This window comes from Podarcis liolepis (assembly GCF_965112155.1).
Source record: "Podarcis liolepis genome assembly, chromosome: 17".
Taxonomy (NCBI): domain Eukaryota; kingdom Metazoa; phylum Chordata; class Lepidosauria; order Squamata; family Lacertidae; genus Podarcis; species Podarcis liolepis.
The window spans coordinates 34,265,264-34,283,225 of record NC_139571.1 but is presented as its reverse complement, the minus strand read 5'-3'; the positions used below and the strand labels follow the sequence as shown (position 1 = coordinate 34,283,225).

Sequence of the window (17,962 nt, the reverse complement as noted above, 5' to 3'; positions counted from 1 at the left end):
AACCCTAACCGTAACCCTAAACCTAACCCTAACCTTAACCCTAACCCTAACCGTTACCGTTACCGTTACCGTTACCGTTACCGTAACCCTCACCCTAACCCTAACCCCAACCCTAACCCTAACCTCAACCGTAACCGTAATCCTAACAGTAACCCTAATCCTAACCCTAACCCTAACCGTTACCCTAACCCTAACCCCAACCCTAACCCTTACGCTAACCCCAACCCCAACCCTAACCCTAACCCTAACCCTAACCATAACAGTAACGGTAACCGTAGCCCTAACCCTAACCCTAACCCCAACCCCAACCCCAACCCTAACCCTAACCCCAACCCTAACCCTTACGCTAACCCCAACCCTAACCGTAACAGTAACGGTAACCGTAGCCCTAACCCTAACCCCTACCCCAACCCTAACCCTCACCCTAACCCTAACCCCAAACCTAACCCTAACCCTAACCTCAACCGTAACCGTAATCCTAACAGTAACCCTAATCCTAACCCTAATACTAAACCTAACCCCAACCCTAACCCAAACCGTTACCGTAACCCTAACCCTAACCCTAATCCTAAAACCAACCCTAACCCTTACGCTAACCCCAACCCCAACCGTAACCGTAATCGTAACCGTATCCCTAACCCTAACCCTAACCGTTACCGTTACCGTTACCCTAACCCTAACCCTAACCCTAACCCCAACCCCAACCCTAACCCTCACCCTAACCCTAACGTTAACCCTAACCCTATCCCAATCCCTAACCCAAACCCTAATCGCAACACCCACCCTAACCCTAACCCTAACCCTAACCGCCACCCCAACCCCAACCCCAACCCTAACCCTAACCCTAACCGTAACCCTAACCCAATCCCTAACCCAAACCCTAATCGCAACACCCACCCTAACCCTAACCGCAACCCCAACCCTAACCCTAATCCTAACCCTTATGCTAACCCCAACCCCAACCGTAACCCTAACCCAAACCCTAACCAGAACCGTAACCCTAACCGTAACCGTAACCCTAACCCAATCCCTAACCCAAACCCTAATCGCAACACCCACCCTAACCCTAACCCTAACCCTAACAGCAACCCCAACCCCAACCCTAACTCTAACTATAACCCTAACCCTAACCGTTACCGTAACCCTAACCCAAACCCAAACCCTAACCCTAACCCTAACCCAAACCCTAATTGCAACACCCACTCTAACCCTAATCCTATCCGTAACCCTAACCGTAACCCTAACCCTAAACCTAACCCCACCCTAACCCTAACCCTAACATTAACCGTAACTGTAACCGTTACCCCCACCCCCACCCTAACCCTAACGCTTACACTAACCCCAACCCTAACCGTAACCCTAACCGTAACCCTAACCCTAACCTTAACCCTAACACTAACCGTTACCGTAACTCTCACCCTCACCCTAACCCTAACCCCAACCCTAACCCTAACCCTAACCTCAACCGTAACCGTAATCCTAACAGTAACCCTAATCCTAACCCTAATCCTAACCCTAATCCTAACCCTAACCCTAACCCTAACCGTTACCCTAACCCTAGCCCCAACCCTAACCCTTACGCTAACCCCAACCCCAACCCTAATCCTAACAGTAACAGTAACGGTAACCGTAGCCCTAACCCTAACCCTAACCCCAACCCCAACCCTAACCCTAACCCTAACCCTAACCGCAACCCCAACCCCAACCCCAACCCTAACCCTAACTCTAACTGTAACCCTAACCCTAACCCAAACCCAAACCCTAACCCAAACCCTAATTGCAACACCCACCCTAACCCTAACCCTAATCCTATCCGTAACCCCAACCCTAACCCTAAGCCTAACATTAACCGTAACCGTAACTGTAACCGTAACCCCCACCCCCATCCTAACCCTAACCCTAACCCTTACGCTAACCCCAACCGTAACCGTAACCCTAACACTAACCCTAACCCTAACTGTTACCGTAACCCTCACCCACACCTTCACCCTAACCCTAACCCCAACCCTAACCCTAACCCTAACCTCAACCGTAACCGTAATCCTAACAGTAACCTTAATCCCAACCCTAACCCTAACCCTAACCGTTACCATAACCCTAACCCTAACCCTAACCCCAACCCTACCGCTTACGCTAACCCCAACCCCAACCCTAACAGTAACCTTAATCCCAACCCTAACCCTAACCCTAACCGTTACCGTTACCATTACCGTAACCCTAACCTTAACCTTAACCCTAACCCTAACCCTAACCCCAACCCCAACCCCAATCCTAACCCTAACCCTAACACTAACACTAACACTAACACTAACCGTAACCCTATCCCTAACCCTAACCCAATCCCTAACCCAAACCCTAATCGCAACACCCACCCTAAACCTAACCCTAACCCCAACCCTAACTCTAACCCTAACCCTAACTCTAACCCTAACCGTAACCCAACCCTAACCCTAACCCTAACCCTTACGCTAACCGCAACCCCAACCCTAACTCTAACCCTAACCCTAACCCTAACCCCAACCCTAACCCTAACCCTGACTCAAACCCTAACCCTAACCCTAACCATTAGGAAGAACTTCCTGACAGTAAGAGCTGTTCGACAGTGGAATTTGCTGCCAAGGAGTGTGGTGGAGTCTCCTACTTTGGAGGTCTTTAAGCAGAGGCTTGACAACCATATGGCAGGAGTGCTCTGATGGTGTTTCCTGCTTGCCAGGGGGTTGGACTCGATGGCCCTTGTGGTCTCTTCCAACTCTATGATTCTTTGATTCTATACTGTTTAGTTTTTGTTCCTTCAGATGTATATAAATCCAGAAAGTTCCAAACATGCCAGTAATTCTGTTCCTAAGTTAATACATTTAGAATACCCATTTTAAAAGCTGATGCATCAAACTGCTTCCTTTGTCTGTAACAGTTGCCTTGCTGATTTCAATGTGAAAAAGCAAATACTGCATTTTGAGGGTGAATCTACTGATGGCAATGGTAGAGGCGGCCTGGTAGAGGCATTGGAGTGAGTAGAGGTTTTCACCATTTTGCCGGCCATTTCTAAGCAAAAAAAGTCCAGCAAATGTTTAAGCACATACATATTCATAGTTAGGGAGGATGAGCCTTGACCATTTTTTCCTGTACATAAAGGGCAGAAAATTTTGTCTGCTAATGGTAAGGCTGAAATGACTGAGAAAATGTTTGAAACCTTATGAATCCTGACTCTCTGGCCATTTCTACTCATACATAAGGGGGTGGCTGATTGTTCCACTAATGACCAGAGCAGGGCCACACAAAATAATAATAACCCACATTTGTGAAACATTTTGGAATAGAGGTCTGTACCCTTAAATCCTGTAGATAAAGGAGGCATGTAGCTCCCAATTTTCTTTGCCTGCGGTACAGAGATGTATGTTTAGTGCAGGAAACATGATCCATAAATGCTGAGACTTTATTAGATATTTAATTTGACCCAAATTGTATTACTGGCTTTTTGGTGAAAACTTGCATGGTAGGGTAGATAGTGGCTGGGTTTCCGACAAATACTAAAATTTGGATCCTCACCAGTACTTCTGTTCCTAAGGTAATATATTTATAAACCTGGTGTAGCAAACTGCTTCCTTTGCCTGTAACCTCTCACTTGGTTACCTTCAACTGCAATTGTAGCTCCTATTAAAAAAACTTTTGAATTATCAGAGGTGGCGATAGGGACTAATAACTAACAAGTAATCTCTAAATGCTCTACCGTAATTATAGCAGCAATACAGTTGTGTGTCTTCTGGCTGAAGGTCAACTAGGTGAGTATCTTGTGCTTGGCTGAGGAGAAAATCTCTGTTGTGTTCTGCCTGCAACTCTTTGTACAAAGATTCTTTCAGGTCGCAGTGAGGGGAACCATTCAAGCACCCTGAGCCTGTTGGAGAAAAGGTAGGCTCTAAATGGAATAATACGTCAAATATGCAAACTAAATATTCCAAAGAGCTTGTATTAAGCAGTGTTGGTAATTCAATCCCTTTTTCAGAAGAGCTGCGAACTCGAAAGCCGAATGCAGTTGCTCTCCATGTTTCTACCTGGAGGGACTTCTCTTGTTGGGACACCGCTGCAGGGGAGGCCCTTTCCTGTGCCACCACCACACAATAAGGTACATCTTTTGGTGGGACAGCCATCCTTGTTTTGTTCCAGCTCTTTTTTTGTACAGACCTCACAGAGCTACCTGTGCCTGAAGCAGATCTGCTCCATTGACAAAAGGCAATGTCAGAGCTCTTGATACATCTAGTGAACATGTGCAGTGTAGGATTGAGAGACACCTGCATCTTGACTGCACTGCTTAAGGTAACCTGCTGCTTTAGCTCCTGTGTCTGGAGGGGAGGGCTGCTGAAGATCCTAGTCTCTTCCAGGTGCACCTCAGTGACACAATAGAATTTTGCAAGCCTTCAGGAAACTTAACGGCAAGTGAACTTCACACTCTACAATTCAGTGATCTTTTTTAGTAGAATCCTTTTGTGCTGGCCTCTCCATTTCCCCCCGCTTGATCTCTTCACAGTTCTGTCGAAGAGCCCACCACACTCACTCAGGTGAAGCCGGCTCTTCCTGCAGAAGTCAGGTCAGTAAGAACAGTGGTGTTCAAAAAACATTTCTCTGGAATTGGTGGGAAAGAGCCGGGGACAAACTAATGAGTCCAGATTGCTTTTCACAGACCAGCAGAAGGAACTTCCAGGCCCATGAATTCACACTTCAGAGGGGCGAACAAAAAGGTGAGCATAAAGGCAGGGTTTTAAGACTGGAACCAGTCTCTCTGTTCTGCACTGCAAATTAATGGCAGTGAAAATGGCACTCTGTGACTTAAACACATCTAGGTGAATATCCCTTGCTTGGCAATGGGATAAAACCTCGATTGTGTTCTGTCTGCAACTTCATAACTCTTAAGGGTTTTCTTTTTTCCTGAGAGAACATTTTGTATTCAGAGTGTTCTCTCAGGTTTTGCTTTTCACCTTGTTGCATTGCCAAAAACAAAAAAAAGCAAAAGACACTGGTGGTCGGCGCTCCTGGTTTCCAGGACGGGGTTCAAATCCCTGCGGTGTCCATGCTTACTTCCAATGCAACCTCTCTCTCTCTCTCTCTCTCTCTCTCTCTCTCTCTCTCTCTCTCTATCTATCTCTCTCTATCTCTATCTCTTTATCTCTCCCCCTTAAGAACTAAATGAAGCAAAGTGCTCCTCTGTTTTATCACTGGTGTGTGTCTAAGACAAGGTGGATTACATGGATGCTTCCCATCCTAGCACACCTTGTCATGGGGAACAAAATACTTACTTCTTTTATATATATAGAAAAGACTGTCTATTAATTTTGCATTGTTTGTTTAGGAAGTAACCTAAATATACAAACAAACGGATCCTATTTAGATTATTCAGAATGTGGAAAAGGCCGGGATGAAAGAGGAAATGGCATGACGTTTGCTCATTAGCAGAAGAAGAACAGCAAATATCAGATGCTCAGGTGTCCTATTTTACAGAAGACAGTTGTCAATTTTCAGGGCTTTCAGAGGCTTGGGATGAGGACAGGTGGCAGTTCTCTGTATGACGGTGTGTCTGGTTTAAAGATACACAAGGAAGAGTAGGGGCACTGAAGTTGCCCATCAACATTGGCAGCAGGCAAAGCACAAACACACAGGCCACAGTATTCCCCACTAAAGTGAGATGTATAGTATGCCTGGGATGCAGGTGGCACTGTGGGTAAAACCTCAGCGCCTAGGACTTGCCGATCGCGTGGTCGGCGGTTCGAATCCCCGCCGCGGGGTGAGCTCCCGTCGTTCGGTCCCAGCTCCTGCCCACCTAGCAGTTCGAAAGCACCCTTAAGTACAAGTAGATAAATAGGTACCGCTTTATAGCAGGAAGGTAAACGGCGTTTCCGTGTGCTGCTCTGGTGCCGGTTCGCCGGAGCAGCGTCATCACACTGGCCACGTGACCCGGAAGTGTCTGCGGACAGCGCTGGCTCCCGGCCTCTAGAGTGAGATGAGCGCACAACCCTAGAGTCTGTCAAGACTGGCCCGTACTGGCAGGGGTACCTTTACCTTTACCTTTATAGTATGCCTATGTAGAATTATAGGGTGACATAATACATCAGTCATACTTAAGGTAATATCATATACCCAACTAAGTCATACTCAGAATCACTGAAATCAGTGGGTCTAGTGACTATGACTTAATAGGATATAAATTACTAATATTTTAAAATGCACATCTACACACAGCGTATGCAAATTGGTGTCCATTCATTTGGCCAAGTGTCAATGGCTACTCTAAGCAAAGACATGTCCAATTTCTGTAATTGGGAGTATCTAGGGATGTGATATTGCATGTTCAGTCAGGCCCTTTTGTTTTCTCCTGATCCTGAGGAATGCGGTTTGACCCTAAGTAAGTTTACTTAGGAGGAAGTCCACGTGCTTCCAAAGACTTACTCCCTAGTAAGTGCACTTTGGGGCAGGGCTATAGCACGCGTTCTATGCAGGGGGTGGGGTCCCAGGCATTTCCAGATAAGGCTGCTAGGAAAGATCCTTACAGAGCCACTGCAAGTCGGTGATACCCAGACATTAGAAGAACTATCCGCCCAGATCTTCAGGAGGGCCAGAATTGCATTGTGAAACATTTTCCACATTAGCTTGTGGAAATTTCTTACTTACTTTGGGGCGGTATATTGCTGAAGGGAACGACACACCTTTCCCTGCAGTGAGATTTTCAAATTCCACACTTATCTGAAACATGCACATTTCTGCTAGTTATCTGAGGAAACATTGTACAGTAAACTGGAAGAGGAAGTGTGAGTCACTGGTGCTCCCATTCCCCAAAATGTACATATATTAGATATACAGTACTGGGGAATGGGAGCACCAATGACTCACACTTCCTCTTCCAATATTTATTTTAGTAATTCCCCTCTTTGAGAAAGTTCCAAAATTACTGAATTAGAAAGAAGTGCATGTGGCACTAAATGTGACACTCATTTGGTACCAATGTTCTGGCCCTGGTTACATGCCACAGAAGTGCTCTGGTTTGGCCAGAGACCAGCTTGTAAAGTTATACATGATTCTGCAAACCACCGTGTTCACCATAAATCTACAGCAATACTCATAAACCTCTCTGTTTGTTGTTTTACAGCTTTCTCAGAAAATCAAGCATGTGTGAAAGGTCACAGCCACGCCATAGATGCAAAGCACATTTAAAACACATGGTCTCTCCCCCACACTCAGAATCGTAGGAACTATAGTTGACCCCTCAGAGAGCTACAATGCTTAGCACCTTCATCAAACTACAGTTCCCAGAATTCTCTGGGGGAAGCCATGTGCTTTAAATGTATAGTGTGAATAGGACCAAAGTTCCACCCGCATTTTGTTGCGTCTCATAGATTTCTCCACTGACAGAGTTGGGGAAGAGCACAGTAGTTTCCTTGCACACGTGCCATTCCTTTCAGTGAGGTGCAAGAGAACTTTATGGCTGGCTGTGCCCTTAAGATATAACTGTGCCTGCAAGCTCTGCTGGAAGATAATAGTCTAGTATATGATGTATGTTAGGTTGGAACTGGAATTCTATTGCCATTGCAGTATCAGCTGTCAGCAAATTCCAATCAGATAATGGGACGGCAGACTAGACAGAGTAAGCAGGTCCTGTACTGCTGTAACTGGAATGCTGTTGGGTATCTAACATGACTCATATTCTGAATGTATTTCAGAACATGTTAACACATCATCTGGGGAAATTCTACTAATGGCACTACGCTCTAAAGAGAGTATCATAAGGCAATCACCAAAAAATGGGCATATTCTGCTGTTCCCCCTATGCTATGGAATAACATCAGTTTCTGCACACAGCTTGTAAAGACTTTATCTTTCCCTGACCCATAAGATTGGACCTAGTTCTTTTGTGCTTGAAACTCTTCCGTTTTTATTTGCTCTTACGTACTGTTGTTTTACTGGTTTCAGGTTGTATTTTGGTTTGAACGATATTGTTTTGTTTTTATGCTTTGTACCTCTAGGAGTTGTTTTTTGTTAACATACTAAGCCCACTTATAAATGCCTTTAAATAAATAAAATATGATATTCTTTCCTTCCAGTCTGTCCCTTCCTACAGTGGCGTAGCGTGGGTTGTCAGCACCCGGGGCAAGGCAAGTAATTTGCGCCCCCTAACCTGTGGATTTGCGCCCCCTAACCCGTGGATTTGCGCCCCCTAACCCGTGGATTTGCGCCCCCTAACCCTAACCCCCAGATGTTGCGCCCGGTGCGGCCGGCCCCCCTTGCACCCCCCACGCTACGCCACTGCCTTCCTAATATTGAGATAATTCACAGACCATGCAGTAATATAAAAACAAGAAAAATATCCACACCTATTTGGAGGAAGAGGAGTGGTTAACCATCTGGCATGAAATTGATATAAGCAACATATATTAAAGGCCATTTTAAAAAGAAGTATTTTACTTATTTTGCTTATAGCCAGTTATCCGACCCCTGAGCTAAGGAGATAAGTAAGTATACAACCTTTAGAAGACACCTGAAGGCAGCCCTGTATAATGAAGTTCTTTAATGTTTAATGATGTTTTTATATATGTTGGAAGCCACCCAGCATGGCTGGGGCAACCCAGTCAGATAGGAGGGATAATAATAATAATAATAATAATAATAATAATAATAATAATAATGGAATAGGACATCCCTATTTTTATCAGAGAAATGTTGGGGGTGTGCAAGTATGAGGGATTTAAACAATTAAACCTCCAAACTACCCTCTGTGTCTCAGCTATGTAGATGGCAGAGTAACCATCATATCGCTGTGCCCCTGTTTCCAAGTTCACATAAACAGCTCAGGAGAATATCATTGGTGATGGCATGAAAGACTGCCAAGAGAGCCATGAAAATAAATAGGGTTGCTCTCCCCTTGTCCCTCTCTAAGCCCAGGCCATCAGGGCAACCAAGGCAGTTTTGGTGTTGAAAGTGGAACTGACACTCAATTAAAATGAGCCTATAAATCAGCTTCATGATTTAATTGACCAATTAAGTTGCATGAAACCAAATACACCTGTTTGCCTGTTGGAATGCTAACTTTCCTGATGTGGTACCAGAACAGAAAGTTTTGTTAAATATATAGAATGCAGAAATGAGCTGTAGTACATTGAAAATATTTCGCATATGTGCCACTGTACATCTGCTTTCTAGCCCGTAGGGAATGACACAGAGCAAAAGTTTTAAGTTTCTGCAATTCTTTGGGCAGAGACAAAAAGCGCCTGATCTTACAGCAGCGTTTTGTTTGTTTTCACTGCTCATTTTCTGGGATGTAAAACCTGTTCTCCTAATCCATCTGATCCAAGTTGGAAAGGGTGAACATATCCTCTCTTCAAACAATCATCCGGGCAAAAACAAACAATGTCATGTTACAGCAAAAAAATACTTTTTATTCAGTTTGATGATTCAGAATGTAAAAACGGTGTTGCTGAATCAGCCCAAGAGCCACAAACTCCCATGTTCTGTTTAGGACAGTAGCCAGCCAAATGCTTCTGAAAATCTTCCAAGCAGATTCCAAGTGGATCCCTTCTCAGCGTCTAGTATTGTGAAGTATTCAGCCTTCTGTTGTTGTTGTTGTTTAGTCGTGTCCGACTCTTTGTGACCCCATGGACCAGAGCACGCCAGGCACTCCTGTCTTCCACTGCCTCCCTGTTATGTACTGAGTTGAATAGGATCCAAACTGCAGCAGTCTGATTGGTCCTAGAACAATAGGTTCCAAATTGCAGCAGTCTGATTGGTCCTAGAACAATAGGATTCAGAATGCAACAGTCTGATTGGTCTTAGAACAATGCAGCAGTATGAGTGGCTGGCAGGAACCACCCAATCATGCTCCAGAAATAAGTGAATCCACAACCTGATTGGTTTACAGTAGAATTCCAGAATTAGCCAATCATGTGCAGCCCATTGTGTAAATAATGTATATAAAGCAGATACTTTGAGGGGACTTTCATTCATTCCTCCTCACCACTATGAGCTGAATAAAGAGCATGAAATCACTTTGCGACTCAGTATATTTCACTCCCGCAGTTTGGTCAAACTCATGCTGGTAGCTTCGAGAACACTATCCAACCATCTCATCCTCTGTCGCCCCCTTCTCCTTGTGCCCTCCATCTTTCCCAACATCAGGGTCTTTTCCAGGGAGTCTTCTCTTCTCATGAGGTGGCCAAAGTATTGGAGCCTCAGCTTCACGATCTGCCCTTCCAGTGAACACTCAGGGCTGATTTCCTTCAGAATGGAGAGGTTTGATCTTTCAGCCTTCTACATAGATATAAAAGCTAATCGGCACTAACAGATTGTTTTTGTACAGCACTGTTGACATGTAAACATTTCAGTACATTAAAATACATGAAAAAAATACATGCGAACCAATGCAATCAGAGGTTTGAGTGTTGGACTAGGACCTGGGAAACCAGGGTTCAAATCCTTGTTCTTGGCCATGAAGCTCACTGGGCGACCTTGGGCCAATTCCTGCCTCTCAGCACAACCTACCTCGCAGGGTTGTTGTGAGAAGGGGAGGAGGTGAACCATGTGAACCACCTTCAAGTTCCTTGGAGGAAAGGCAGAACGACAGTGTCATAAATACCTAAGAAATACAAGGCATGCAATGGCATTCAGATTTCAGACTGTCTTGGAGCAAGAGGGAACTGCAGGTTCTTTTTTGCTCATGACTGTAGGGTCATATTTCTTCTTTTCCCGTTGCAGGGAGACAGCACCACTCATTTGTAAAGGACTCCTCCTTCACATTATGTTAAGTTGTGGGTGAACATATCAGACAACACAGCGATTCTTCAAACAGCTCTTTCTTATTCACAGGCCAGGACAGAACTGAACTAAAGGGTTCAGCCAGCCTGCTTATATAGAGCTCCACTACAACGCAACAGAAACAACTTTCTGTAACTATCCAATCACTGAATGTCACTTTCAATTCCTTATTTGAATGTGGACCTGAGTGAAAACTATCTACAGTATCCCCCTGCTGGCCCAGGGTGAGAACTTCAGGACATAACACATTCCAGAGTTGTGAAGCAGAGGGGATTTCAGCAGATGTAGTTTGCATGGAAAGCATCCAAGATCCCTGAGTTCCACCTACACAACTGTTTAATCGTGCAGTACCCCCATCTTCCTTCTCATCTGGCTATCTTAAATTTTCTCCACCTCTATCCATATCCATATTATTATTGCTTCCTCTAGCTATGATTGTGTCTGCTAGGTTTCGGGAGCTCAGGCACAACCCTCAGTGTCCAAAGCTCTCACAGAATGTCTGCAAGATTTGTAGCTGAAAACCAGAACTCTGTAATTGGAAAGGGAAAAGCCCCAGTCAGGTACCAATCTAACATTTTATGGTTCAAGGAACCCTCAGATAAACAGGTTTGAAATAAGCCAGACTTCCCAACAACTGAAATACAGACGCACTGCTAGAATTTTCAATAACACCTTTGTACATTTCTCTGCCTTGCCGGATCATTATCATTAGTTGGTACCAGGCTGATCCCGGCGAGCTGATTAATTAATTAGTTAATGATTTAACTGTGGCCTCGAAGAGTAATTGTTAATGATTTAATTGTGGCTTTGAAGATACGAGAACAGTATTGTTAGCAGCAAAAAGCATTTAAGGAATGCAGCAGCGTACATAACAAATCTGAAACTGAAGTTTTAGTGCCTGAGGTGGAAAATGGAAACGGTCTTCCCGGTTTACACTAATTAATGTGGTGGAACACATTCTATCTACTGGGGAATTCTCCGCCAGCCCTATTAAAATGAACAGAAATTAAGCAGGAACATGAATGACAGAGTAATTCCTGTTCATTTCAATTGGGTTTTCACAGACCGTTCTGGTGAAATATGCTCCGTGGTTGTTAAGGACAATCAAAGAAACATTTGAACATTTTAGCGTAGTATAGGATAGGATTGAATTTTTTTTTAGGATATACAACCAGAACCAGTATCCATGTCAGAGCATTGGCTATTCCTCTACGGTTTTCCATAACATATTATTGTGAACAGGGATTTTCAGCTCTGACAAAAATGAAAAACAAGAAAAGAGAAAGGCTTCTTTTTGGTGATGAGGAGAGTTTGTTTGTCTCAAATTAGGCTGAGTATAATTGAGATTATCCAGCAGAAGCAAACTCATACTTCTCACTGAGCTTGTATACATACCTAAGGTACATATATTCAGGGAAGTTTTTAATGTGTGACATTTTAATGTATTTTTAATCTTTGTTGGAAGCCGCCCAGAGTGGCTGGGGAAACCCAACCAGACAGGCGGGGTACAAATAATAAATTACTATTACATATGTAAGAGGCTTGTTTATATTTTGTGAATTATTCATGTTCTTATGTTTTCTATTTTCGGGACGTCCCGTGATTGTATTATAAAACAGTTGCGTTCTATGTTTTAAATCAAGCACTGCTAGGAATTGTTGCTTTTTGTTTTCCAAGTTATTTATTATCAGTCTTGGAATGGCAGTCTGCCTTCCTACCATGGCCATACAGTAGTCTAGGGAGTGCGGAAGCCGCATAATTTTCAGTTAGAAAGTTACTGGTGGAAGGCTGCTTTCCAAAATCAAAACAGGGCCTGGAGTCTCGTTGCAACGCTCTTGCTTGTGGTGACTGGAACATGTCAACTTTGGTAGGGCTGCAGTTTTTAACCATGCTGTTTTAATCACAATAGGACGTGTACAGCACTCATTTAGGAAAACACACCATTTTATATATGCTGAGTCCCATTGTCTCTCCCCTACATACATACAGTGCATCCTTGTATTTCCACAGACAGGAGAAGAGCTTTCATGGAAAAGGGAGGCCTGTATTATTTTCAGACAATATTTACTCCATACCTCTTATTTAGAAATTACGCCATACTACATGACATAAGTTTTTGAATTCATGTGTTATTTACACTGGCATATCCCTTGCTGAAAAGCTAAACACACACACACACACACTTTTAAAATGTGAGGGAAACTTCCTTCTGGTTTGATGCAGTTATTCAGCCTTTCTGTTCCTTTGCACCTGTCTTTTCTATTTAGGCTGTGCACTTTAATGGAGCACAAACACAGGTATTTTACGCACAATATCCTGAAACACTCCGGCTGCTGATTTCTGAAGGTCACGCTCCTCTTAAGAAACAACAACAGGCCAAAGAGGTTTTATACACACACTCATGCAAAACCAAGCAGTCGGCAACATCAGTTATATTCCACTGGCTTCTAAGCTGACTGGCTGTAAATGAAAACGAACACTTATTAAACTTTCTGAAAGAAAAATTATAATGCAGTGGTGACTGTCACCAAATGCACATGATCTTGTCCTTGGAGCAACCCCGTCCTCTAGGGCAGCTGGATAGCCTGCAGCTCTTGCCTCTTCCTGGCAGCAGTGGCGAATGATGTGCAGAGCAGAGAGAGCGGCTGTCTTATGCAAAGGCAGTTTCTGCACATGCTGCGGAGGTAAGTACAGGGCAGAAGGGGCTCATCACAATGGGAAGGCAGCCCATTTAGGAGAAAGAAAACCGGTCCTAAACCTCTCTTGCCTTGCAGGGTTATCTTCCGGAGATGAAAAGGCCAGGGAGAAAATCCTACACAAATCCGGAGAGGATTCCCCAAGAGACGGCACCCTATACGCCTCCTTTTGGCAACCCCTGCAGTCCAGCTGGTGTCAGATGCCTCGCTCTGCTTTCCTTTGAACCACATCAGCAAGGCCAGGAGGAGGGTCTTGCAGCCCAGGATCTCCACACACACTGTCCAGGCTTGTACCCTGGAGAGGGTACCTCTGGATGGGAACGCGATCTGTTCCAGAGCCCCGTTCATATCCTGAAGCAAACGCAACCCGCATCTGCGCTTGCGCGGGTCGCAATTCGCTGCTTCCGCGCATGCACGTGACGTCATTTTGACCGTCTGCACATGCGCGAGCGGCGAAACCCGGAAGTAACACGCTCCGTTACTTCCGGGTCGCCGCGGAGCACAACTCGAAAATATTCATCTTGAAGCTACTTCAACCAGAGGTATGACTGTACTTCTGAACCAACTGCAGCTTCTGAACTATCCTTGAGGGTAGCCCTACATTAGGTGCATTGCAATAAGCTACGCCCTGTCCCGGTCCAGGAACGGCAGTCTTTCTCCTGAACCGAACATATTTAAAGGTGCTTTTTTGTATTTTTCACATCCGTAATGTGAACAGAGTTGTTAGCTGTTGTCAGCAACCGTCTGGCCTTCTCTTATCTCTTTAACAGCAACATGACCTGCATAAATCAGCCAGTAGTACTTTTCAAGATACTGTACAGAGATAAGCAGAGGTAAGCAAACCAAGCTTCTGTCAAAGGCAAAGAAGGAGGAAGAGCAGGGGCCCATAAAAAAAGTTGGCAGCCTTAAGAGTACACCTTAGATTGTTAAAGTGTATACCACAAAAGTGGAAGGTGTGGCTATGAAAAACATGTGTTTGAAAGCAAGTGTATCCTGCAAGCGACCTGTGCCAGAGAGGCAGGATGGACGTCATCTCCCTGCTCAGTGAGCATACATTGAATGTCAAACTCAGGCTTATTGCTGTGTATCGTAGGAATAATGAATTATTTCCCATGGGGCATTATGATTTTATTAATGTTAGTGGAATGCACATAGTGTAATATAAGCAGGTAGCAGTAGCAGCCACAGGGAAGCTTTCCTCAGTTGGTTAGAGCATGGTGCTGATAATGCTAAGCTTGCAGGTTCAATCCCTGAAATATACTCAGAGTCGAGAATTGATTTCATGCTCTTTATTCAGCTCATAGTGGTGAGGAGGAATGAAAGTCCCCCCCAAGTATCTGCTTTATATACATTATTTACACAATGGGCTGCTCATGATTGGCTGATTCCGGGATTCTCCTGTAGGCCAATCAGGTTGTGGATTCATTTCCATCTGGAGCTGGATTGGGTGGCTCCTGCAGACCAATCATACTGCTGCATTGTTCTAGGACCAATCAGACGGCTGCATTCTGAATCCTATTGTTCTAGGACCAATCAGACTTCTGCATTTTGGATCCTATTGTTCTAGGACCAATCAGACTGCTGCATTTTGGATCCTATTCTTCTAGGACCAATCAGACTGCTGCATTCTGAATCCTATTGTTCTAGGACCAATCAGACTGCTGCATTTTGGATCCTATTGTTCTAGGACCAATCAGACTGCTGCATTCTGAATCCTATTGTTCTAGGACCAATCAGACTGCTGCATTTTGGATCCTATTGGTCTAGGACCAATCAGACTGCTGCATTTTGGATCCTATTCTTCTAGGACCAATCAGACTGCTGCATTCTGAATCCTATTGTTCTAGGACCAATCAGACTGCTGCATTTTGGATCCTATTGTTCTAGGACCAATCAGACTGCTGCATTTTGGATCCTATTCTTCTAGGACCAATCAGACTGCTGCATTCTGAATCCTATTCAACTCAGTACATAACAATCCCCATATGGGACAACTTCATATTCCTGCACTGCAGGGGGCTGGACTAGATGATCCTCAGGATCCCTTCCAGCTCTACAGTTCCAGGATTCTGTTATTCCATCCTGCATTCCTGGAGCAGAGTCTGCTTTGGAGAAACACTAAGTGAGGATTTGAACTCCAGCCTCTATTTCTGTGAGCCCAACACTCTTAAGGCGCTCTCCCTACACCTGTTCCCTTCCAGGCGTTTTGAACGATGGCTACCTCCAGACAACCTGTTTACTGAGCATTCATTCTGATTTGCTTCCAGGGAGAGCCAAGCAACTGCTACCTCACAACTTCGAGTGCTATTCCCCTGTCACTTTCCTTGCTGCAAAAAGGCCCGTTTGCCCTGGAAGTAGGTTTGTTGCACAAGAGCACACAAAAAAACCCTTTCGTTGCACAGCCTGAGTTTGCTGGTACAGTGGTACCTCGGGTTAAGTACTTAATTCGTTCTGGAGGTCCGTTCTTAACCTGAAACTGTTCTTAACCTGAAGCACCACTTTAGCTAATGGGGCCGCCTGCTGCTGCTGCACCGCCGGAGCACAATTTCTGTTCTCATCCTGAAGCAAAGTTCTTAACCTGAAGCACTATTTCTGGGTTAGTGGAGTCTGTAACCTGAAGCATATGTAACCCGAGGTACCACTGTATGTGATTGAATCCTACATGGAAAAAAAACGTCTGGAAGCAGCCTAAAATTCCTATAATCCTCAACTGGCCCCACTAGGGAACTCTGGGAAGCGTAGCTCTCTGAAGGAAACAGGCGTCTCTTAACTACTCTCATCAGGCCGAAGAAACTGCTTTGAAAGAAGAAGAAGAAGAAGAAGAAGAAGAGGAGGAGGAGGAGGAGGAGGAGGAGGAGTTTGGATTTGATATCCCACCTTTCACTCCCTTTAAGGAGTCTCAAAGCGGCTAACATTCTCCTTTCCCTTCCTCCCCCACAACAAACACTCTGTGAGGTGAGTGGGGCTGAGAGACTTCAGAGAAGTGTGACTGGCCCAAGGTCACCCAGCAGCTGCATGTGGAGGAGCGGAGACGCGAACCCGGTTCCCCAGATTACGAGACTACCGCCCTTAACCACTAGACCACACTGGCTCTGGAAACTGGGGAGCAGAAAAGAAGCGAACCCTGGTTTCTGCTGTTGGGCAGGGGACTTCACACCACTCATCCAGACTCCCGGCAATAACATCAAGGCAAGAGGAGACCAACCTGGCTTCCATCAGAGCTTGCTTCTGCCAGAAAGAACACCCAGCTCCCGTTCCCTGTTATTGCCCTGGGAGTGCCGTAGGAAAGGACACTCTGGCTTCAAGCATCAGCCAAAAGAACAAAATCTGCCTGCCGTTATTCCAGCAAGAACACCAGCAAGGGCAGGTCTGCCAGGTCCTAGCAAGCTATAAATGCTTGCAATGCTTATAGCTCACCATTCTGTTTTGGCATTAAAAACTGATTTTCCTCCTGGCCCTTTCCTCCTTCAGCTCCCTTTCCTTGTGCATTTTGGGTTTTTTTAGTCCATCAGCTCGATGGCAGGTCCCCCCTCTCTCTCTTTTTTGCTGTGAGCCGCTTTGGGAGACAATATTTATCTGAAAAGTGGGATAAAGTAAGTAAAATGAAACACTGAGCTGTATATTCTTGTCTTAGGCTCCATCTGCACTATAAATTTAAAGCAGTATCGTAACATTTTAAACAGTTGTGGCTTCCCCCAAAGAAGTCTGGGAAGTGTAGTTTTTCTAAGGGTGGCGAGAGTTGTTAGAGACCCTGCCTCTTCCCCTTACAAGAGCTAAAATTCCCTGAGAGGTTTAACAGCCAATCCCTCTTCCCAGGGAATTCTGGGAATTGTAGCTCTCTGAGGGGAATGGGCATCTCTTAGCAACTCTCCATATGCCTAGGAAACTACAGTTCCCGTGATGCTTTGGGTGGTACTGCTTTAAATATATTGTGCAGATGGGGCCTCAGTTATATGGTTTTAGAAGGGGCCAGGCCACCTTAGGATGGCAGTGAGTGGGCATTTGTCGCTGAACGATTTCAGCTGATAATGGTTTCATCTTCTGTCTTTGGAGGGGAATTTTGTTATTTATTTATGTAAGTTGTTTGCATCATTTATACTCCACCCTTTCGCAAGAGACACTTGTGGCGCTTTACGTCGTCAAAAACAGCAAAGCTTACTAAAATAGGATTGAAATGGGGAACCGAGACAGAAGGAAAAAGTCAATAACCTAAAAACAGCCCCCAAGGCCTCATATTGGCCAGAATAAAAAGATGTTCAGGAAGCGGCCAAAATATTTGCTTTTGGAGTTAAAAACTGACAGAAGCTGAACTGGACACTGAATTCCTGCTAGCGTGGGGGGTGCAGGGGGGGCCGGCCGCACCGGGCGCAACATCTGGGGGTTAGGGTTAGGGGGCGCAAATTACTTGCCTTGCCCCGGGTGCTGACAACCCACGCTACGCCACTGCCTTACCCTAGATATAATCACTCTCCACTTTA

The 17,962-nt window shown here is 44.9% G+C and overlaps 1 protein-coding gene across 6 annotated transcripts; it reads left to right on the top strand.

Moving 5' to 3' along the window:
• Nucleotides 1–2,831: 2,831 nt before the first annotated feature.
• Nucleotides 2,832–16,949, top strand: LOC310696272 (uncharacterized protein). 6 transcript variants are annotated; one of them, XR_014520504.1, is made up of 5 exons: nucleotides 2,832–4,582; nucleotides 4,676–4,733; nucleotides 13,563–14,164; nucleotides 14,255–14,317; nucleotides 15,752–16,949. XR_014520504.1 is itself a non-coding variant. In XM_083481597.1 (4 exons), exons 1-4 carry the CDS (start codon nucleotides 4,025–4,027, stop codon nucleotides 7,195–7,197), a joined length of 279 nt encoding a protein of 92 aa, XP_083337723.1. In that variant the 5' UTR covers nucleotides 2,832–4,024; the 3' UTR covers nucleotides 7,198–8,014. The 6 variants fall into 6 exon arrangements, 1 of the variants encoding a protein (XP_083337723.1); XR_014520503.1 differs by lacking the exon at nucleotides 14,255–14,317; XR_014520505.1 differs by having other exon boundaries at nucleotides 13,563–14,317.
• The last annotated feature ends 1,013 nt before the right edge of the window (nucleotides 16,950–17,962 follow it).

What these genes read in the sequence shown, in the direction of transcription:
- LOC310696272 (XM_083481597.1), top strand. Translation starts at nt 4,025, where the DNA reads ATGCAGTTGCTCTCCATGTTTCTACCTGGAGGGACTTCTCTTGTTGGG. An exon ending in TGCCACCACCACACAATAAG is followed by an intron (nt 4,121 to 4,522) that starts GTACATCTTTTG and finishes ATCTCTTCACAG; the next exon opens with TTCTGTCGAAGAGCCCACCA. An exon ending in TCAGAGGGGCGAACAAAAAG is followed by an intron (nt 4,734 to 7,132) that starts GTGAGCATAAAG and finishes GTTGTTTTACAG; the next exon opens with CTTTCTCAGAAAATCAAGCA.